At 42.8% G+C, this 23,012-nt stretch overlaps 1 protein-coding gene across 1 annotated transcript in view; it reads left to right on the forward strand.

Moving 5' to 3' along the window:
- Positions 1-22,360, forward strand: part of LOC129502016 (uncharacterized) — a 29,883-nt gene extending 7,523 nt beyond the window's left edge. Inside the window, exons 3-5 of the mRNA XM_055313365.1 lie at positions 5,723-5,871; positions 19,648-19,768; positions 21,624-22,360. Of these exons, the coding sequence (XP_055169340.1) occupies positions 5,723-5,871; positions 19,648-19,768; positions 21,624-21,650 (297 nt within the window). The 3' untranslated portion in view covers positions 21,651-22,360. The remainder of the gene's footprint in view (positions 1-5,722; positions 5,872-19,647; positions 19,769-21,623) is intronic.
- Positions 22,361-23,012: the final 652 nt, after the last annotated feature.

Below are 23,012 nucleotides of genomic sequence, written 5' to 3' on the forward strand. Positions count from 1 at the left end.
AGATTTGATCTCCAGGGATCCCTGGGTGGCTCCAGGGATCCCTGGGTGGCTCAGCGGTTTGGCGCCTGCCTTTGGCCCAGGGCGCGATCCTGGAGACCCGGGATCGAATCCCACGTCGGGCTCCCGGTGCATGGAGCCTGCTTCTCCCTCTGCCTGTGTCTCTGCCTCTCTCTCTCTCTCTCTGTGACTATCATAAATAAAAAAAATAAATAAATAAAATAAAAAAAAGAATCTCCATACCATTAAAAAAAAAAAAAGATTTGATCTCCATTGCTTCACTTAGATGTGTCTAGATGCATTTTTTTTCTGGGTGCCTTTAAGATTTGATCTCCATTGCTTCACTTAGATGTGTCTAGATGCATTTTTCTTTTTATTTATCTTCTTGGGGTTCACTGAAACTCTGGATCAATGAGTTGACATCTTTCATCAATATTAGAGAATTGTTGGCCATTGTCTCTTAAAATTTTGCTTCTGCCCTTATTTCTTTCCTCTCATGACTCCAATTATACATGTATTAGATCTTGAGACTGTGCCTCATGTATCATTTATGCTCTATTTGTGCTTTATATTAACTTTTCTATTGATCTATTTTTGAGTTTACCAATCCTATCTTCTGCTGCATACAGTCTTCTTTTAAAACCAAGCTCTTAATTTTAGCTCTTGTATTTTCGGTGGTAGAATGTCCGCCTGATTATCTTCACAGATTCCATTTATTTCCTTTAACACATGTATCATATGATTTTAGAAGCACAGAAGCTGCAAGTGATATCTTCCAGAAGTGAGAGTTGCCTTTTCTTTCCGGTGAAAAGCAGATTTCTGTAGTCTGATCAGAGACTGAGGTGGGTTGGGGCTGGATTCTAGTTTAGGAAGATGCATTCCACCTCTGGTTTGAAAGTCCTGCCTTTTGGAGGTTTGAGCTAAGCAACCACTTCAAGCATGTTAAAATTTGGCTAATGTCTTGAGGGAAAGACTGGTCACATGTCTGGCAGGCCTCTCCATTTGATGGGACTGTTTTCTAAATACCTATAAGACTGCAGGATATTTCTCTCTGCCTTTCTAGCCCAGCCCCCAGCTTTCTGTGCATCCCTTCCCTCCCTTAGAACTTAGTGAATGTCTCATAAGTTAAATTAGCCTTGTGTTTTGGACTTTATTTTTTTTAAGATTTTATTTATTTATTTGAGAGAGGCAGAGCATGAAGAGGAGGGACCAGGAGACTCCCCCCCTGAACAGAGCTCAATCTCAGGACCCTGAAATTATGACCTGAGCTGGAGGCAGATGCTTAACTGACTGAGCCAGCTAGGCACCCAGCAGGTAAAATTATTTTTAAAAATATTTTATTTATCCAAATATATCTCAAATATTATCATAAATATTATCAACATATGATCAATGAAAATTATTAGTGGAATATTCTTTTTTTTTCTCTTCATAAGTCTTCAAAATCTGGTGTGTATTTTATACTGACAGTGCATCCAAGCTTAGACTGGCCACATTTTAAGTGCTCAGTTTCCATGTGTGGCTAGTTGCTGCTGAATTGGAGAGCTCAGCTCTAGAACACTGTCCTTTTCATCCATGTTTTCAAATGTATTTGAAAAATTGTTTTTATAACACTGGACAAACTACTTTTTAGATGATTTGTTTAATTTCCATGGTTTTTCCAGTTGTTGGATCCATTTAATCTTATTTCATATATTTGCCTTTTCTTTCCTCTTGATTTCATGAGCCATAAATTTGTACATTTTATTATTTTGTTTTTCAAAAAAACCCAACTTTTGAATTTATTAACTAGTTATATAATCTTCTGATTGGTAATCAATATATTTTAACTTTTTATTAATTTTAATTAATTTAATCCTATCCTTCAGGTTATTTGATTTTTTTTCTAACTTATTTATTGTTATTTCCTTCACTTATTTTTATTTTTTGTTTGTTAATGAAACTATATAAGACATATGCATTTTCATTGCACACTGCTTTAGCTGTATTGCTGTAAGTGCTCACATTCGAGTCTTCCTTATTACCATCTTCTCTTGTTCTGTGCTATCAGTTTGTATTTTTTCCTTTGACTCCACAGTTGTTTGAGAAAGTGTTTAAAATTTTCCAGTAAGTAGGGTTTTTTTGTCTTCAGATTTTTGACATTAATTTCTACATTGTCATTAAAGAATGTTTTCTGTTCTGTTTTTGTCTTTTGGAAATTTTGAGGTTTGTTCTGTGGTCACTTGAAAAGGAGATGTTCTCTATTTCTCTAATTTATTATATGATTTAGTTCTCCTTTAGCCTTGTTCATTTTTGTAAAGCTTGCCTTGTAAAGCTTTAAAGATTGATTTTTCTCTTTGTCCTTGGTATTCTATAGTTTCACTAGGAAGTGTGTAGGAATGGATTTATTTTAATTATCATTCTCAGATTGTGGTATACTAATTTAACTGAGGGTTCGTATCTTACTCCCGTATTCAAGATCTATGCCTGTCTTTGAAAATTGCTCAGTCCTTTCCTATATGTATTGAAAATTTCTCTTAGAAACCGTTGGTTTTTCCCATTTAAATGATCACATTTCTCAATTTCTCTCTCACGTTTCCATCCCTTTATTTTTTTGAGGCGTGTTGGGTAATTTCCTCTAACCTTTTGGTTTACTGATATTTTCCTCATCTGTGGCAGATATACCACATCAATTCCAGTTTCCCATAGGAAGTTTATATGTTTTCTTTCTCAAACTTCTATCGGGTCCTTTGGCCATCTTCCCATTCTATTTTCATTCTGGGCTAATGTTAATGTTTTCTTCCTTTATATGTTTAAATATGTTAGGTATCTCTTTTACATTGTCCTATTATCTTTGGTTCTTGATATTCAGCTTTTCCCATCTGTTGCATCTGTGATTTTTCCCTCATGGCCGTTCATTTCCTCATGCAGTTTATTATTTCTGTTTATCTTCAATGTGGCTCATATTTTTATGGTAAGTCCCAGTTCCCTGAGTTTGAGGAGGACCACCTCTACAGGACAGTTTCAATTTTTCTTCCACCAGGACCCTTATGGATTTCTTTAGTAACTTAACAACTTTTGATATTGATGTGGCTTGGGACCACTGTGCTAGGCATATAGTGTGAATTTATACTTGTCAACAGTGCCAGCCTGGGTGTCTGATTTCTACTATTTTCTCTTTCTTCCTCAAAGTACAAGTAGATTACAGTTGTCCTTGTCCCTTCTCAGACTGGTGGGGAGAATGTTTCTAATCCTTGGTGCTCATTTCATGTCTGGAGCAGTATTCTGTGAAACCCAATCCTGTGTTTTAGATCAGCAACTCCTCTGTATGAACATGCAGTCTGTACCTCTCAGCCGGTATCAAGTCCTGGTTTCCAGAAGTATCTCATCTTGAGTTCCCTCTATCACTTCAACTTTTCTTGCCTGGGAACCTGACTATGAATAAATCTTTTTCTTGTTAAGTTTCATCTGGAGATTTTTATCCATTTAAAGTGGGAGTGAGGGATTTACCAAGATAGTGACCAGAATTTCACAAACAAAATTTGAAGAGAAAATTAGTTTTTATAATAAGTTAAGGACAATGGTGGAATAGAATTCAAAATTTTCTTGAATTTTTAAGATACTCTGCACACTAAAGAAGTTTTGCTTGAGGCAGAGATTTGGGCCAATTTCCTTCATCCCTTGAGGTTACGTGTTTGTTCTGTTTTGTCATCAGGGGTACTTCTGTGGAAAAGTCTGAGAAGCATTGCCCTGAGATGACCTTGACTGCTAAAATGGAAATCACTCTGTGGGCAAGTCCCTGACATGTAAATTAACACCCAAGCTGCAGAGCACTTGCCTGGCTCAGTGGTCTGCATCTATTGTTTTGCCTAGGCCTGCCCTAAAATGTCAGGAAGGAAATCTTTAAAAATTATTATTATTATTCATGACAAAAAATTAAAACATTACAAAAGACTGTAAAGTAGAAAGAAAAAGAGCCCCAACCAGTCACCCCTCCCTCTCCCTCCAAATCCCTAAAGACTGCACTGCTTACAGCTTCTCATGGACTTTCCAGAAATGTTATGTGCACACGGATTCTTTTTTCTTTTTAGCACAAATAGGATCATAGTATACTTGCTCTGTATATTTATTTAGTTCTGTTACTTATTGCTACCTTTTGAATGTGTTTTCCTACGAGCACATGTAGCTGTACCTCATGTTTTCAGCAGCCGTAGGGATTTCCCATACATCGATGATCCTCCATTCATAGACAGTGGGCTTACATCCCATAGTTTTGCTATTTCCAACAACACTTCAGGAAGCGTACTTATGCAGACATCTTTTTGTATGTGTGTGAGCAGAACCTAGAAGAGAAATGTGGGCCAGAGTTTGGTGCATTTAAGCCTTTGATGGACAGGCTCTCCCAAAGTACAATGCACGCTTGAACTGTCACCAATGGTGGGAGATCTGCCTGGTGGTCAGGACTTTAAGGAGCTGCCAGACTTGTACCCTTGACTTGGCATTCCCAGAGAGTTTAGGGATATTGCCCCCAATTGAGGACAAAAATATGGTTATTGATACCAAGATCAGATGCTTCTCGTTTTTGAAAAATGTGGTTGCTAGAGTTGCTTTTGGGATTCCCCAAATGGAGAGCAGACATGGGTCAAAGGCCAGAAGGGCAGCATAAAGGACAGTGGATGAAGAGTTCTTATCACTGAACTCCTCAACTGTATTATTGGTTTTGATAAGTAACATATTTCACTATACAAAAAAGTGGAAAACGTGAAAACACACAAAGGAGTTAATAGGCTACTAATGTATGAGCAATGAAATAATACTATTTAAATAATTATTTAATCCGTTAAATAAGTAAAACTACCTTGTGGGGGGGTAGTTGGCACACAAAATAGGTCATGAAAATAATTCTAGCACTGAGACAAACTGTATTTGGGGATATGGCCCTTCATTCTTGGGAACAAGTTGCTAAACATTTTAAATATTTCTTCTGTGTGTATTGTATGTGTGTGAAATTTGAGTGTAAAGATAATGCAAAGTTGTTTTTTGCAAATGGTCACCAAAATTTGCACTTGACCTTGATGATTTCTAACTCTTTTAACTCTGATGAATTTTTTTTGGATTATTTTTTGGTGCCTGGGCAGTATGGAAGGGATGTGCCATCATTCATTTAGCTAATCCAAATACCATTAGACATTTTGGTAATTTCCAGCATTGCAATTTCCAGCACTATGGTGAATATTCATGAGTGTGCAGTACTGCTTTGCACTTCTTTGATTATTTCCTTAGGAAACGTTTTTGAATGTGGAATCACTGGTTCAGAGGTCATGTACATGTTTAAGTCTTTTTGCTCTATTTTGCCAAACTGACCTCTGGAAAGACAGTATGAATTTATATTGCAACTAGCAGTGCATAACAGCGGCAGTGCCCCTATGTGGTATTTGTTGACCATTTTATGAAGAGAAAAACAAAACAAAACAAAAAAAGAAAAAATGAGTCTCATTTTTTAACTTTACCTTTTTATGATTAGTGAGTGGTAACATTTTTATATGTTGTAAATTTTATGTTCTTTATGTATGTGTTCACTTAAATAAATTGGTCTGTAAAGGTTCATAATAAAATAAGGATAATCAAACCCTGATCATATAGGTTGCAGATATCCTCAGTTTTTCAGGGAATTTCTTGATTATTTTTTGAAAGAGATTTGACATAGAGTCAGATCTGTCTCTTCCCTCTCTATCCCATGATCCAGCTACAGGTCAGCAGCTGTATTTCTGCAGAGGATCTGGAAGCCCAGAAGCTGAGAAATGCTGGTGGGGTGCTGGGGACAAGGCTCTGTCAGCAGAGTCTGGTCATGGACAACTGTCATTCCATAGGATCACAAGGCAATGGGAGCTCTGGGTAAGGTTTGCTTTACCACTGCCTGCATTGCTTGTTGAGTGTCTTGCTGTGATTCCCCTCGAACCTAGTGGTCCAGGATGGAGGCTGCCCTGAACGCCCTGGGATGTGGAGCATATTGTTTCCACATTCCAAGCTGGCCACTGTGATATTGAGCCTCCTTCTTTGTCCTTGGTGGATGCAGGGCCAGCAGGCTGTCTTTTCATGGTTTGTCAAATGTTTCCCTGGACCTAAATGTCACTTTGGGCACTGGGACCTTGGATGTTGTCCTCATTCAAAACCCATTCATCTTTAGTCAGCAGTACTTGAGTGGCATGGAATGCAAAGGCAGCTGTTTTCTTGGTGGGGGTCATTATTAGAATGCCTAGAATTCCTGCAGCCGTCTTGATACCAGACAGAGAATGAAGCCCACACCAAAAGCAGAGAGAGGAAAAGAACTGGGTTCTTGTTGACATTCTTGAACCACTTATTCAACTGGCCCTGAAGCTCCCCTCAGGGAATATTTATGATATAAAATAATACATTCCCATATTGATTATGCTGGTTCCAGTGAGGGTTTCTTTTATTTGCGGCTAGAACCTCCCAGAGGATGGAGTAGTTATAATGCCAAAACCCCATAAAGCCCACAGCTTCTTAGCGTGTCCCAGGAGCAGTATCTGAAAACGCACAGTGGCATTATTCATTTGCAAATCTTCTCTGAGATGAAATTTTGTTCACTTTCTCCTCTGGTGAACCAGTGCTTCCACCTCTGCTAGCTTCTTTATTTCTATTCTCCTGGCTCCCACTCTTCTATGAAAGTCCAGAAGACCCTTCCAACAAGTGGATGTCTTCCCCTCAGGTTCCTGTTTGTGAGGAAGGATGAATCACTGCTTGTTAGTTGGTTCCAACTCACTACGGTGGCGGGGGGGTGGGGGGTGAGGGAGAGGCTCACTACGGGGTGGATGGCTCAGTAGTGGAGGTGACTTATCCCCTCAGGGGATGGCTCACTAGTGGACGGGTAACTCATTGGTGGGAGGGATGGCTCACTAGTAGAGGGGGATGGCTCACTAGTTGGGAGAGTCACACACTAGTTAGGAAGTGACTTATTATTGGGAGAGATGGCTCATTGGCTGGGGAGCGGCTCACTAGTGGGAGGGGCAGCTCACTAGTGGAGGGGCAAAGATTTCCAGCTGGAGAAGACTTGAAGAAAACCAGTCACATTGAGTGTATCCGGTTGGCAACATGGATGGTATTATTCTCCAGGACCCAGTTTCTTTCCTTCTGTATGCCTTGTCATCCTTGGAAATTGGCTTCATCCTCCAGCTGTTTTCAAGATGGCAGCATCAACCTGAGAAATAGCATCTTGAGGAATGGGGGACATTTTTCCTATGGCTTTCCCTCAGGGGAGAGGACCCTCCCATCCTGCTTTACTGTACCCCCAGCTGCAGGTTCTGTTCATGTCTTACTGGCCACCAGTGTGTTGCAAGGTCATCATGAGGAAATCACTGGCCACTGAGAATGGAGGGCCGCTTCCTGAGGAGGCCCAGCCCTGGGCTCACAGCTACACGGGAGTGGGGCAGATGTCTGAACACATGGGCATACTTTTCAGAGGGAGGATGGGAATAATAGATACTGTGACAGTCCAGGGTGCCGTCTATAAATATGATTTGCAGAGTTTCACTATGTTCCAGGACTTGATCTACAATATTTCTAACACCCACCTCAACCCCATGAGGTTGTAGCATTACCTCATTTTACAAAGGCGTAGACTGTGCTCGGAGGTTAAGATCTTTTTTTTTTTTTTTTTTTTGATAGTGTTAACCAACCCTTTTTCTAAAATGCTGTGGTAATAGAGTTTGTGAGTGGGCAGTTCAGGGTATAATTTCCCAGGTGGTGAGTGGAGATCAGCCAAGTGCAGTGTGATGCTCTCCCACCCTTTAGTCAAGTCAGGAACTCCCGGGGAGCAGGCTCTCCCCTGGGTGCTCCTCACCACGAACCGTTGAAAACCACTGTCAGGCAAGACAGGCCAGTTCATAATAATGGGAAGGCTTGCCAGGTACAGGACAAAATTACATGGGAGAACAAGTCAGGCACAAACCTTTCTAGATTGACATGTCTTTCCACCCCCACTCCAGCCCACTCAGGGCCACCCAACAAATGATGCCCTGGGGCCTTGGCATGCAATTAAAAGTGAAGAAATGCTTAATCAAATCATGCCACTTGAAGTGAGTTGGGCTGGAAAGAGAATGCTGTGGAGCGTTGGCCACAGTGGAAATTTACCAGGCCCAAGCCGACACCAAATACTCCCAGGTTGTTTTGAAATAGATACCGTTGTGTTCTGTAAAGTTCTGAGATCCTTTTGCAAATATTTAAAAACCTTTCTATTAACAACGATTGCTTTAGGAGATCACACACAGACATATACACACGCATCTGCACACACACCTCACTCCCCCTGCCCCAAAGGTTTCTACTGTGTGCATGGGGGAAGCAGAAACCCACAGCAGGCACTGCAGGCACCCCGAGCATCTCTTCAAACTGGCTGAAACCCATGAATCCCCTCTATCATCTGTTGAGACAGCTCCATTTAAAAAAAAAAAGTTTATTTATATTTTCCCCCCTCAAAAATGTCATGACTAACTTTCCATTCATTATCAAAATATTCTTTTGCCACTAATTTCCCTTCTTGGTTAAAATAAACAAAGAAGCAAACCCTGTTGGCATTGCATCTTAGGATGCACTCTGCTGTAAACAAGAGAAACTTTTCTTAACAGATCTTGAAGAGCCCTCCCGTGAGAATTTCCTCTGTTTATCAGCTTCATGTGGCACAGAGGGCAAGCAGCCATCATGAAGTGCAGGGCAGAGGGGAAGCTGTCTAGGACATGCCAGGACTCAGCATCTCCTCCTTCAAGGTGATGCTCCAGTTTCGCAGGTCAGGTGCTTCCTGCCCCCGTGTCCAGCTAAGGGTGCAGAATTGAGGGACCTGGACCTTGGGACTGGCTATTGTGTAACCTCGGGCAGTCCTTTCACCTCTCTGCCACTCACTTTTCTTACCCATAAAATGAAGCTGTAGGATCTTATGATCCCCAAGCCCTCTCTAGCACTGAAACTTTAGGATTCTAATCCAGCAATGTCTGCATGAAAAGAAGGGGGGATTCTTGAAAAAACAACAACAGCAAAATCTTAGTTTTTAGGATTCTGGAACATGCAGTGAAGAATCCTATGTGAAACTGAAACATTTCATTTTTGAAAGGCAGAATACAAGAGAAGAAGAGAAGTCAAAAAACTAACTCACCCAAGGCTTCCTTTCCAACAACACAGCTGAAAGCCTGCCCCAATGCCCCAAGGATACCCTGCAAATGGAGGAACAGGAAGGGGGTACAGAACACCCCTTTTTAACTGCCCTGAGCCAGGAGGGCAGTTCTCAACCCTTTAGCTTCACTTCTATTCCATGACCTAATCTGAATGCCTACCTGTGAGGCTTCTAGAGAAATGTTGAGGGGTCTGAGCGTGGGATGACTCTCTTGACTGTAGAGAAGAGCAGAGGTCTAGGGAGGGACTTACCTTAAGGGAAACCAAGACAAACCATTGAGTCTTTCTGTGGTAGATGTGGCTGTTGGTAGATGAGACCCTGCTCAGCATCCATTAGGGTCTTCTGGGCTGGTCTCCTGGACGTGTTCTACATGGAAGGGATGTGGGGGAGAAAGAGGGACCACTGTTAGAAAAAGTAGGGGCTTTTCAAGATTGGCCAAAGGGAGATGTTGTTGTCTCTGGTGGGGAAAGTCCCTCTTGGGGTGTGATGGCAGCAGTGATGTATATGGCCATGCTTATTGGAGACCCCCGATGTATTGTGAGATCCTGTAATGGGATTAGGTCCTGCAGCTACAGCAGTGAATGTGAGCTGCCCTGGGGCATTTAGAAATGCGAAGGGACTTGAGGTGGTGGAGGCTTGGATTTCTGTAGTACTACCAGGTGGCAGCTATCATAGTCATCCCCCTAAATCAGGGTAGTGTAGAGAAATAAAGATGAGACTGATGATGCTCTAACAGCCATGCCTCAGTCATGGCTTCCAGTTCAGGCCAGGAGATGGATGCTTGTGCCAGTTTCAAGGGAAATGAGAACAATGAGGATGATACAGTGCTGTCTTCCATAAATCTAAATTCATTTAATTTAAAAGACTGTTCTCTATTTTGAGATTATGTCTTCTCCAATTTTGGTATTTAAAATGTCCTTTCTTTTTTGAAGTGATGGCACTAGGTGATAGTTTTTTTAGAAATGTCCTTATTTGACAAAATAAAGAATTGGCAAATCCAGCTGATGCCTGTGGCCAATTCTACTGGTTTTTCTCTAAGTATTGGTTTTCCCTTTTTCCACGCCAAAAGAAATGTAAGGGGGCATGCGACCACCCAAAATAAAGCCTACAGTTCCCAGTTTTCTTTGGAGCTAGGTGTGGCCGGCTATTGAAGTTATGGTTGACGGGATGTTTGCAGAAGTGATGCCTGCAATTTCTGGGTAGTGTCCTTAAAGAAGGGACTTGTCTGCTCCCTGCTACTTTACCTCCTCCTGAAGCCTGGAATATAGGCATGGGGTTATCTGGGACTATGCAGATGAATGCATTGAGAGTGGCAGAGGAACCGGACGGAAGGAGCCTAGATGCCCCCAAACCATAGCATTACCATTTCAGCTCAGGATGCTTATGTAATGTGAGAGAAATGGACTTATATTTCATATCTCTGCAGATAAAATGAATCAGCATTTACATGATATTTGCAATAATGAGAATAGATGAAATTATCCAGGAATAGAGAGTAGAGGGAGAAAAAGAGCCTAGAATGGAGCCTTAAAGAAGTATAGTAGTTATATACAGGAGGAAGAACCCTTAAGGGGACTGAAAAGGGAAAGCCAGAGAACTACGAAAGAAAAATGGTGGAGAAGAGGCAGTGAAAGAATATATTTCGGGAAGGAAAGAATTCCAATTCCAGTGATGCTGAGAAGTCAAGGAAGAAGAGGCCCAACATAGCCATTCTGTTTAAAATGGAAGTAATTGGTGGTTTTATCAAGCATTGTTTCATTGAAGTGGTGAGATGAGAGCCAGGGGGAGGGAGTGAGGAGTAAGCAGGGTGAGAGAGAGAAAACGTGCTCAGAAAGCGTGGCCATGAAGGAAAAAGCAAGAGGGTAGGAGCTGGGAAGAGAGGAAGGGACTTCTTTTGTTTCTCTTGTTTTCTTCTCTCCTCTCCTTACCTTACCTCATCTTACCTTTCCTTTCTTTTTTTATTTTTTTCCTTTTAAAAACTGCAGAATCCAGGGTACTTACCTACAGATGGGAAGGACCCAGAACAGAGAAGAGATGGAAGGAACAGGAAAATAATACCTACAAACAGTTCCAGGGTAGATGGGAAGCAGGGGAGGCAGGGAGCATCTGCAGAGGAACTGGCCCTCAGCAGGACAGAGAGTTGGGTGCAAACTCAGCAATGCATGTTAGGCAGTTCATTCTCTTTTTTCAGTGTAGTAGAATCCAAGGTGGTCCATGCATCTGTGGGATTTGCCTCCAGCAGCACTCTGCTGGCTGGGGGTGGGGGGCAGGTGGAGAAGATGGATGCTCATGTTCATCCAGGGTTGGAATTTTGCTAGATGGGTGGGATGTGAGGACAGAGGAATAAGAGAATACATAGTATTTGGAAAAGAGTAATTAAACGAGTAGACCATTGAATCTAAGCAAGATAGAATGGAACCTGAAGAGAGTGGAAACAATGGACAAGGAATATCTGGAGAGGTCATTGATCAAAAGACGCCAGTGGAGTTGAGTAACATATGTAGTAGGATTATGGAATTGAGGGGAAAGTTAGGATATGAGGCTACAGAGAGCGGGAGCACTTGGGTTTGAGATTCAGAGGTGGAAGAGCCTCTAATGTCAGTCAAATCCAGAAGAGCATGGGAATGGGAGCTGAGGAAGAGGAAGGAGGAGGTTACTGGAGATGAGAGGACAAGAAGCCAAGAGGCTAGGATTGAGGCTGGGCCAACTGTCAGGATTCTGAAGCAGCAACATGAATGGGGGTAGAGAAAGTTGTGAATCATTTGCTAAATATTGGTTGGATGAAGAAATGTACCAAACAAAGTGCAGAAATGACCTAGACTAAGGCAAGGAAAAGACCTGAATGACCTTAGCCTCGGTTGAGCAGGAATTTGTAAAATCATGAAAGAAATGTTCTGGAAGTGACAATGCAGAGCAAGGAAGATGTGAGCCCAACTCCTAGTCCCAAGGTCAAGAGATAAGAATAAACAGTTTCCATTTGGAAAGTAGATAAAGTATCTCTCTCTGGGTCAGCCAGCAGCAGCCAGCTTAGTCACCTTAGCACTTCCTAGGAAGCCTTTAAAATGCAGATTCCAGGGCCCCATCCAGGCTAATTAAATCTGAATGTTTAGGGAAAGTGCCTGGGCCTAGGGCTGCCTTCATAGGCACAAGTCCCACTAGGCCCAGCATTCAGAAGAGCCCATGCTTAGTTTAATGCAATCTTGAAATTCTTAATAACTTCTGAACAGGAAGCCCTGTGATTTCATTTTACCCTGGGCCTCCCAAATTTAGGTAATCAGGCCTATTTGGGTAGCAGTATCCTTTAGAAATCTCCTCAAGGGAGGGGCACCTGGTTGGCTTAGTTGATAGAGCCTGTGACTCTTGATATTGGTGCTCTAAGTTCGAACCCCACATTGGATGTAGAGATTACTTAAAAATAGAATCCCCCAACAAAGTGAAACCACAATGAGATACCACCTCACACCTGTCACAATGGTTAAAATTAACAACTCAGGAAACAACAGATGTTGGAGAGGATGCGGAGAAAGGAGAACCTTCTTACTCTCTTACACTGTTGGTGGGAATGCAAACTGGCACAGCCACTCCGGAAAACAGAATGCAAATTCCTCAAAGAGTTAAAAATAGAACTACCCTGCAACCCAGCAATTGCACTACTAGGTATTTATCTGCAGAATACAAACATAGTGATTCGAAGGGGCACCTGCACCCCAATGTTTATAGCAGCAATATCCACAATAGCCAAACTATGGAAAGTGCCCAGATGTCCATCAACAGATGAATGGATAAAGTAGAAGTGGTCTATATATATATATATATATATATATATATATATATATATATGATGGAATATTACTGAGTCATCAAAAAGAATGAAATCTTGCCATTTGCAACATGGGCAGAACTAGAGGGTATTATGCTAAGCAAAATTAGTCAGAGACAGACAAACACCATATAGATTTCACTTATATGTAGAATTTAAGAAACAAAACAGATGAACATAGGGAAAGGGAAGGGAAAATAAAATAAGAGAAACGGGGGGGAGGCATCCATAAGCAATGCTGAACTCCAGGAAACAAACTGAGGGTGGCTTGAGGGAAGGTGAGTGGGGAGATGGGGTGACTGGGTGATGGGCATTAAGGAAGGCCCTTGATGGGATGAGCACTGGGTGTTTATGCAACCGATGAATCACTGGATTCTACCTCTGAAACTAATAATACCCTGCATGTTAACTAACTTGAATTTAAATAATAAAATAAAATAAGATCCCCCTCCCCCAAAGATAGAAAGAAAGAAGACCCCTCAAGGGATTCTAATGTGTGGCTCCAGTTGAGAATCCCCAAGTTAAGCCAAGAGTTGGAGGGAACACATGAAGAAATGTATAGGGTGCAGAGTATAGGGTGGCAGACTGAGTGGAAGGAAGGTGGCAGAGGGTATGAGGAGGAGGGCGCATGTGTACAGAGATTCCCACACTAGAGTTATGCTTGGTTCCTTGAAGGGTGAGTGCTGGGGCCTACCAACTTTGTCACGGCCTGAAAGAGGCACGCTGGTGGGGTTTGCCTTGCTGTCTTCTGGGGAGTGCATGGGCAGCTGGGGAGGGGGGCAGTGGATAGAAGAGCCTATGTAGGGGTAGCGACAGGTGTGAACAAGCTGAGCTGAGGCACTGTATGACTGTCTGGGGTGCTGGGGCCGGGGTGGGTGCAGACTCTCCAGGGCTCCTCAAAGCTGCGAGGCCTAAGATGTTTGGCTGGAGGTCTAGGTTCCGGAGCCGCCATCACATAGATGGAACATGGAGCAAGGCCAGACTCAAGTTTCGAGCACTCACAGTACTCAGGGAGCCTTACCAGAGACGGGGCATATCCATGAGAATCTTGCTTTCCCCTGGGAGTCTGAGAGGAAGTGAGCAGAGCTATGTAAACCGAGACAGGGCTCTGGGAAGAGGAGGCTCCCCAGAGAAACGAGCCACGAACACAGGCGCCACGGGGTCACTTGTCAATGAAATGTTGGTTGTTTTTCTAAACTACAAGAGATAAGAGGTGGTGAAATCTCTCAGCTTCAGCCCTTTAGTGTAAATATTTCCTTCAAAATCAACCCAGACAAGGCTGGGTCTCAAGGAGAAGCCAGGTACATGAGCCCCAGTGTCCCATCTCTGGGAGCTGCTCTGTCCGGGGCTGGCCATGAAAGCACCAGGAGGAACCAGGTGCATCTGAGGCTCCTGAGGCCCCTCCAGAAAGGATGCTGACCTAAGGGCAAAGGAGAAGCTGCCAGAGCAAAGCTTTTATCAGTGGTCATGGCAGCAGCAGATGCCATTGTCACTCTCCCCAACTCAGACATGGCTGGGGAGCGCGAGGGGTTGGGAAAGGTCATCTGAGTGGAATATCTACAGATTTGCCAGAGCAAAGCTAAGCACTTGATCTTTTAGGAATGGCTGAGACATGAGGGCAGCTTCTCACCTGGGTACTTTTCTATCCACCTTGGCCTCATGGGAGCCTAGCCCTTCCTGCTCGCTGGCCATCAGCGTCTTGTGGTCCAGGGGGATCTGTTCCAGAAGCAGCTGTGGTTCCTCTCCAGGGGTAAGGTTGAGTTGACCCCAAGTGTAGTCGGGCTGATGGGTGGCTGTCCAAGCGGTGAAAGCCCACCTGGATGAGAACATCTCATCCAACAGCAGAATCAGGCAGCCACGTAGGGAAGACCCAGAGCATGCTGGAGAAGGAGGTGTAGTTTCCAGGGACACGGGCCACTGTGAATATTCCACTCTCCACAGAAAGGTCCTAAAATTATAGGGGGCCACTGAGAACTGCTCTGAAGTCTGACTCTGTATTTTAACTTGGCCAGGGATAAAATGGTCAGGACAGTCTACCCTACTAGTGGGTTGGTTGGGTGGTTGGCAAGGGTGATACCCTTTGGCTAACCCTCCTTAGTACTGAAATTTCCTTAAACCACTGTTGGAGAAGATGGGCTCTCCCTTCCTCTGCCAGGTAAACCTAGACACAGCACGATGAATAAGGTTCCATCTGCTCTCGACTTCAGGCTGACGCTATCACATACCTAAGCGTGCGGTGTCCAAGAACTTGGGTGTCATGCTTCTCATGCAGCTGATTCATCCCTGTGTACACGAAGGAGTGTTGTGTGGGGAGTGGGCTCATACCTCCTGAGCATCTCCAGGGACTTCATTTGTGACCCATCCCTTACTTCTCACACATTCTCCTGTTACTCCCAAGTCCCATAATTTTATCCCTTCCTGAAATCTCTCTCCATTTTTTTTGCCTGACAACCTTGCCCTAACCTCTTTGCTCCAAAGAGCTTCTTGCTTTGCTGGCTCTTTCCCACCTAATTCTGCCTTTGAGTTAGAGGAACGTGGGGGGCTTCAGATTAGGAAGTTGGGGAAAGAAAGGAAGGCTCTGGATTCTGGAAAAGCGTAGACTGTCCCCCACCAGCCACCTCCTGACACACGCACTCAACTGTGGGTGCTGAAACGTCCTGCTCTTCAATGTTAATTTGCTGAGATTTGCTGAGCTCAGGAGGCCCATACTTCTCAAGAATGTGTGTCTCCTCACTGACCTTGAAATGCATTAAAAGGTCACTTTCTGCTCTCTGAGGATTTTTCCCCTTCACTGCAACAGGTAGGGGGAAGCCATCCTGACAAGTTCTTTTCCAGGTGGAAAGCTTCGTGGCTTTGCAGAGTTGAGAACTGGCTCCCTCCTCTTATGTGCGTGGGTCAATATGGCTGTGTGGCGCGCCTGTGCACATGGGGAAGTCCTCTCTGGTTCTGACCATTGTGTGTCCCTTCCTGGCAGGCAGTGTCAGTCCTCCTGCCAAGTACACAGAGTCCTTCCCTGATCTGGGGAACTAGACCACTTTATCCCTGGGGCATGTCCTGGTTCAGAACACCTCTGATGTCTCCACTGCATCTGTTTCTGCCTCAGGGTCAGATATTGGGGCTCCAGCACCTCTGGTCTGGGTGTGGGTGTTGTCCTATGTCTATCTGCAGCCCTTGCCCTAAGTCAACAGTTTCCAAACTTTTCTGATTATGTCCCCGTTTAGTAAAAAGTTGGAGGGGAGGTACATATTCTCTGTATGTTTACTTATAAGCCACGCACTCTGTAGATTATAAAACACATAAAATTGAGGTTAAAAGAAGGAACAAGATGACATAAACACGGTTTTAAGTGTTGTTACTTGCGGTGGCTTTGTATTACCATGAGTTATTACCTTAAGGCGTAATATGAATCTAGATTTAGGAGTTCTTGTTGACAAAAAGGGATATAAATACACAATTAAAGTAGCCTTCTTGTTGATTCAGAGTCATTTTTGACCAGCTTCCTGTCAGTTCTGATCAACTTCCCAGGGTTTTTATGGTGCCATGGGTGAGGGGGGGTCCACCTGTAGGGGACAAGTCAGCTCTGCTTGACCCTTTGTTCCCTGTCCATGCAGCCTCAACAGTATTTCCAGTCAGGTTTTTTTTTGGTAGTAATCCTAAAACTATTCATTCAGTTTGTGAGAATCGATTCCCTCACAATGAGATGATCGAAGTCACAAATCCACTTCACTGGATGCAGACAAAGTGTTCCTAGTCTCGTTCTGCCCAGGAGCTAGCTCCTCCATCAGGAGGCGTCAGATCCTGCATGTGAGGGACTAAAGTCAGGGACCTATGCCCACCTTGATATTAAATATTAGAACATTAGCTTGCTAGAGTTGCTGTCACAAAGCACCGCGAATTGAGTGGCTTGAACAATAGAAGTTTACTGTGTCACAATTTCGGAGGCTGGAAGTTTGAGATGAAGGTGTCAGTAGGGTTGGTTCTTCCTGAAGGATGTAAAGGAGCATCTGTTCCTAGCCTCTCTCCTGGCTTCTGGCGGTTGCCAGCAGTCTTTTGGTGTTCCTTGGCTTGTAGGCACATAACCCTGATGTGTCTTCATCTTCACATGGCAGTGTGTGTGTGTGTCCAAATTTCTCCTTTGTGTAAGAAGAATTAAGACCAACCTTAATAACTTCATCTTAACCTGATGAGCTCTGTAAAGACCCTGTCTTCAAATAAGATCGTGTTCTGAGGTGTTCGGGGTTAGGACTCTAACCTATCTTTTCTGGGAGCAACATCATTCAACCCATAATGATTAGTAAAACTCTTTTTTTTCTTGCTTTTAGGTAAAAATAAATAGAAGTAGAAGTTCTAATGGCTTCTTGCGATGTATCCCAGTGGATGATGCTCTGGTGCACCCCTGAGGTGTGTGTACTTTTCTTTGGAGACCACTGCCTCATTAGTTTGGTACCTCCTCCTCTTTTCCCCATGATCATTCACCCCCAGTTCTCACTGGGGGCAAAGAGAGAGTGAGTGTGTAGAAGACAGGCCTTGAAGAGAGCCATTTGGAATTATACAGAAGATTAATTTAATGATGGACTTCTGGCATCAGGATAGCCAAGTGAGCCACCAGCAAGCCTCCTCTCCCTTCTTCCAAACCTCAGAAATAATAAAAAAGACAGTTTTAATGCAGGCATAACTTCATTCAAAAGCAAAAAGACAGAAAGCAGTTTAGTGGTTCTTCAAAATGTTAAACCATGTGACTCAACTATTCCACATCTAGGTATATGCCCCAAAGAGTTGAAAATGTTTTCAAACAAAAACGTGCCTGTGAATATTTATAACAGCACTATTCGCAATAGCTAAAAGGTGGAAATGACCCAAGTGTCCATCAGCTGGCAAATGGATAAACAGAATGGGTTGATCCATACAGTGGAATATTACTCCACCATAACAAAGATTGAAGTACTGGTACCTCTTATATCACAGAGAAACTTTTAAAAACATGTTGAGTGAAACAAGCCAGACAGAAAAGGTTGCATATTGTATGATTCCATTTATATGAAATGTCTGGAATACTTCTATGGGGGTAGAAAGCAGATTAGTGGTTGCCAGGGGCTGGGGGCAGGTGTTGTTGGGAAGAATGGGGGGTAGTTGCTTAATGGAAGGGTTTTCTTTTATGGCCATGAATGTGTTTCACAACCAGATAGAAGTGATGGTTGCAAAATATTGTGAATCACTAAATGGTGTACTTTAAAGGGGTTGGTTTTGTGTTATATGAACTTACCTCAATTAAAAAAAATTAAAATCAAGGGATCCCTGGGTGGCGCAGCGGTTTGGCGCCTGCCTTTGGCCCAGGGCGCGATCCTGGAGACCCAGGATCAAATCCCACGTCAGGCTCCTGGTGCATGGGGCCTGCTTCTCCCTCTGCCTGTGTCTCTGCCTCTCTCTCTCTCTCTGTGTGACTATCGTAAATAAATAAAAATTAAAAAAAAATTAAAAAAAAAATTAAAATCAAGAAGGGGACGTCTTGGGGGAATCCTTAACCATAAAGGGCTTGAAAGGCACTGTGGGGACCCTCTGGTTACAGGTGAACAACAGCCCCAGGAGGAAGCACTGAGTGATACCTTCCAGTGTAGTGACAACCCTGCAATTCATTGGCCAGGACAGCCTCTACCAAACTGTCCATGGGAAAAGCCTAGCAACAACATGGAATTTTTTTTTTTTAAATCAAATGACTTAGTATTGTCTGCTGTTCAGAGATCTAGAACAATGTCAATGTATTAGTAACCATGACTTACACGACCCCTTCATGTCTTCTCTATCTCACTCCCAAACCTTAAAACCTTGTATTGTTAAGTTCCTCCTGTTTTCTTTGGAATGCAGTTCATTGACTTGGAATGACTATAATCTCCGGTGGAGAATAACATGCTTACTGGGTAAATAGCTCCTTCTCAAAAGAGCTGCAAAAAGCAGATTATGTGCAAATTCAGAGAATGCTTTTTGGTGCCAAGCTCTGGTTGGATTTGAAAGGTCCTGTCAAGTTTCAGATTCACAGCTTGACATTTACATGGTTATTTGTGCCACTTATTAACTGTGGTGTGTTAGTAACAATCTAATTATGACTGCCATCTTCATTTGTCTTGTGAATGACAAGAGGAGATTGCTTTGAGACAAGAGTTCACCCTGGGATGTTCTTCTTGAACACATCTGGGAAAGGCTGGGGGTCAAAAGGGCTGATGGCTTTGGCATGAGTTCCTTTCGGTCTGTTACGTTCTTGAAGCTTTTGCCCCAAGAACCCTGGTTGCTGGGCATTTCTGCTGTTCTGGGTCCAGGAAGAGTCAGAAAGATATGCTCTTGGGACCTGAGAAGCTGCTCCAAGTGCAATGTCTTGAATAGCCTTTGTTTCTAGGAGATTCTGAAGCACACAGATGGAAGCTCTGCCTTTCTTTAAGGTGGTTCAGAAAGCCAGCCTAAGTAGGGAATTGTGAGGAGCCAATATCCTGCTTTTTGAGAAATTTGTTCTAAGTTTTTACATTCTGACATTAAAAAAAGATCTTGAGCTGTGATTCCCAGCTTTGTGCCTGCAGTGCAAAGGGAATCTGCTCTGTTCTAAAGGGGCCTGGCCTCTCCAAGCTTCCGGTTATAACGGTTGCCTTCCCTCCACCTTCCCCACCCTGTGGGGCTATAGGGTGAAATGGTTCCTGAAAGGCAGGGGGACGACTCAGTGGTGGGATGAGAAAGAGAGCACAGACCAGCAGAAGAGAAGATCTATGGGATCTTGGCTCAGAATGAACTTCCTCCAGCTCCAGGTGAGCTTCTCAAAAACAGATTGAATCCTGACACTTTGCAAGAGAATCAGAAAGAATAAGGAAAGCATATCAGAAAGTAAATAAGGGACCTTGGACCATATGAGTTTCTAGACCTGACACCAAAAGCATGATCGTAAAAGGAAAAATTGATAAATTTCGCCTCCTTAAAGTTAAAGCACTTGTCTCATTGGGTCGTAAGACCCTCTATAAAAGATGCATCCATCCTGTTACTGCTGGCTGGGAATGGCTTTGTCTCACACCCATGTGATTTCACTGCGTCCCTCACAGCCCTTGGAAGCCTTTGGGGAAGACTGTAGGGAAGGGAAAATTGGAATTGACTCACATTTTGCCACCTTCTTGGAAAGAGACCTATCCTCCTAGTATCCATTTTTGTAAAATCAAATTAAGTTGCTGATTGATACTTCCCCTTCCCTAAACCATCTTCATTGTTTGGTGCCTTAAGTTTGGATGCCATTTGCCACACCCCTGATGTGGCATGGCACTGGGTGAGAGTTTGGAGCAATGACCACCTACCTATTTAGAGTCTCTGAGACTTCAGATATGTGCAGCCATTTGCATTTCTGCCAGGCAAGGAGTTTCTAAAAAGAAAAAAAAAATAGGCAAGACAAAAGTCAACTGAATGCCCACACAAATACATTAAACTGGGTTTTGACAAAGGAGCAAAAGCAGTTCAATGGAGGAAGGATGGCTTCAAAAAATGGTGCTGGAGCACTTGCTGTCCACAAGCAAAAATACCAAAACCAAGACCAAAACCTCCAACTTCCACCTAAACCTTACACATCAGGACTCATTATTGTTACTCTTACTCATTATCACATCTCATACATGTTTACACAAAAAAAAAATCACTCATAATGGAAATGGGCTTAAATTTAAAATGTAAAAAACAAAACAAAACAAAAAACCTTCTAGGAAAGAAAAAGGAGAAGATCATAGGGACCTAGGGCTAGACAAAGAGCTTTTTAGACTTGATGTCAGAAGCATAATCTGTAAAAGGAAAAATTAATAAAATCCTCAAAATTAAAAACTTTTCCCTGTAAGAAGAATGGAAAGACAAGGTATGCCTGTAAGAAAATACTTGCAAAATGTATATCCGACAAAGGACTTATATCTAGAATATATAAAGAACTCTCAAGACTCAATAATAATAATAAAAAAAAACCCCTAAACAACCCAATTAGAAAATGGGCAAGGACATGAACAGACGTTTCACTAGAGAAGATATGCAGAAAGCAAATAAGCAGAGGAAAAAATGTTTAGCATCGTTAGCCATTGGGAAAATGGAAATTAAAATTAAAATGAGTTATCACTATCACCTTTTAGAATGGCTAAAATAAAAACCAGTGATAACACCAATTGCTGGCAAAGATGGGGAGAAACTGGATCATTCACACATTGCTGATGGGAATATAAATGGCATAGCCACTCTGCAAAAGTCTGGCAGTTTCTTACAAAACTAAACATGCACTCACCATATGACCCAGCAATCACACTCTTGGACATTATCCCGGAGAAATGAAAACTTATGTTCACACACACACACACACACACACACAAACCCTCTACGAAAACCTTCATAGCAGCTCTATTTGTAATAGTTTCAAGCTGGAAGCAACCCAAAAGTCCTTCAATGGGTGAATGGTTAAATAAACTGGTACATCCATATCTCTGTCAATTTCCTGCTTGCGATAATATATTATGGTTATGCAAGATGATGTTATCATTGAGAGAAACAGGGTGAAGGGATCTTCTTGAATGATTTCTTACAACTGCATGTAAATCTACAATGATCTTAAGTCCGTTTTTTTTTTTTTTTAAATGTTATATTGAGAAGTCAAGTGGATCAGATCCTAAGAACTAGAGAGCCGTGGCACCAGGACTGGACTCTCCGAAGCTCTCGTGAGGCAGACCGCAGAAGATCCGGGAGCTAAGGAGGAGGAGCCTTTGCTTGAAAAGTGCAATTAATAATAGCATTGCCTTTTTACGATCCACCAGTTATTCTCCTTAGTATTTACTTAAATGAGTAAAAGAGCTTAAGTCCATACAAAAACCTACACACGGATGTTTATAACAGCTTTGTTCGTGATTGCTAACACTTGGAAGCCAGCACGGTGTCTTTCAGTGGGTGAATGGATAAATAAACTGTGGTATATCCATACAATGAAATATTAAACATTGCAAAGAAAAGAGCTATCGAGCCATAAAAAGACATAGGGGAATTTTAAAGTGCATATTATTAGATAAAAGCCCTGATCTGAAAAGGCTAGATACTGTATGGTTTCAACTGTGTGACATTCTGGAAAAGGAGAGACTGTGAGACTGGAAAAAGATGAGTGATTGCCAGGGATTAGGGAGAAGGGAGAGGAGGATAAAGAAGCAAAGTGCAGAGGATTTTTAGGACAGTGAAACTACTCCCTGTGGTACTCTAATGGTAGACACATGTCATTATACATTTGTCCAAACCCACAGAATGCACACCACCAAAAGTGAACTTTAGTGTAAACTATGGACTCTGGGTGCTAATCACATGTCCATGTAGGTTCATTGATTGTAATAAGCATAAAAAGTCTAAAAAAATAAAGCCTATTAAAGATAATAACAGCACTGCCTTTATTAACATCTTCACACAATTCAAGGTGCTTTTAGGAACATTTTCTCCTTTTAAGGACCATCCTCAAGACCGTGCTGTGGGGTGAGTGGAAGGCAGAGGATGTAAAGTGAGAGTAAATGATGTGCAGAGCACACCAGCAAGGGGCCAAGCAGTGGGCAGGAGGTGCTGATGGGGTCAGGGACACACCTGGCCTCCTAAGGGCAGGGATGGGTGAGGAGAAGACTCCCTGGGGCTCACTGGTAGGGTGAGCGGTGGATGGGGTCCTTGAAGCTCCAGTACAGGCAAACCAGATGGAGGCAAGGAAGAGAGGTGTGTGGTTCAAGAGAGGGAGGACCAGGGTGGAGAAGTGATAGGGGTCTACTAGGATTCTCTTTCTGTCACTGAATGCCGTGCTAGCATGTCAGTGGGACTGTGCAGTTTACCCAGATTAGGAAGGGGAGAGGGAAAAGCAGGAAAGGGAATTAGGATTGGGGTCAGTCCAAATTCAAAATGGAAAGGGTAGGAGTCGGAAATCTCCAATGGATCCATTAATTAACCCAAAAGGTCTGTGTACTCTGGAGACTTCATATATTGCCAGGGAATGGGAGAGAACATGGTGGGAGGGATTTTTTT

This window comes from Nyctereutes procyonoides, unplaced genomic scaffold (genome assembly GCF_905146905.1).
Source record: "Nyctereutes procyonoides isolate TBG_1078 unplaced genomic scaffold, NYPRO_anot_genome, whole genome shotgun sequence".
Taxonomy (NCBI): Eukaryota; Metazoa; Chordata; class Mammalia; order Carnivora; family Canidae; genus Nyctereutes; species Nyctereutes procyonoides.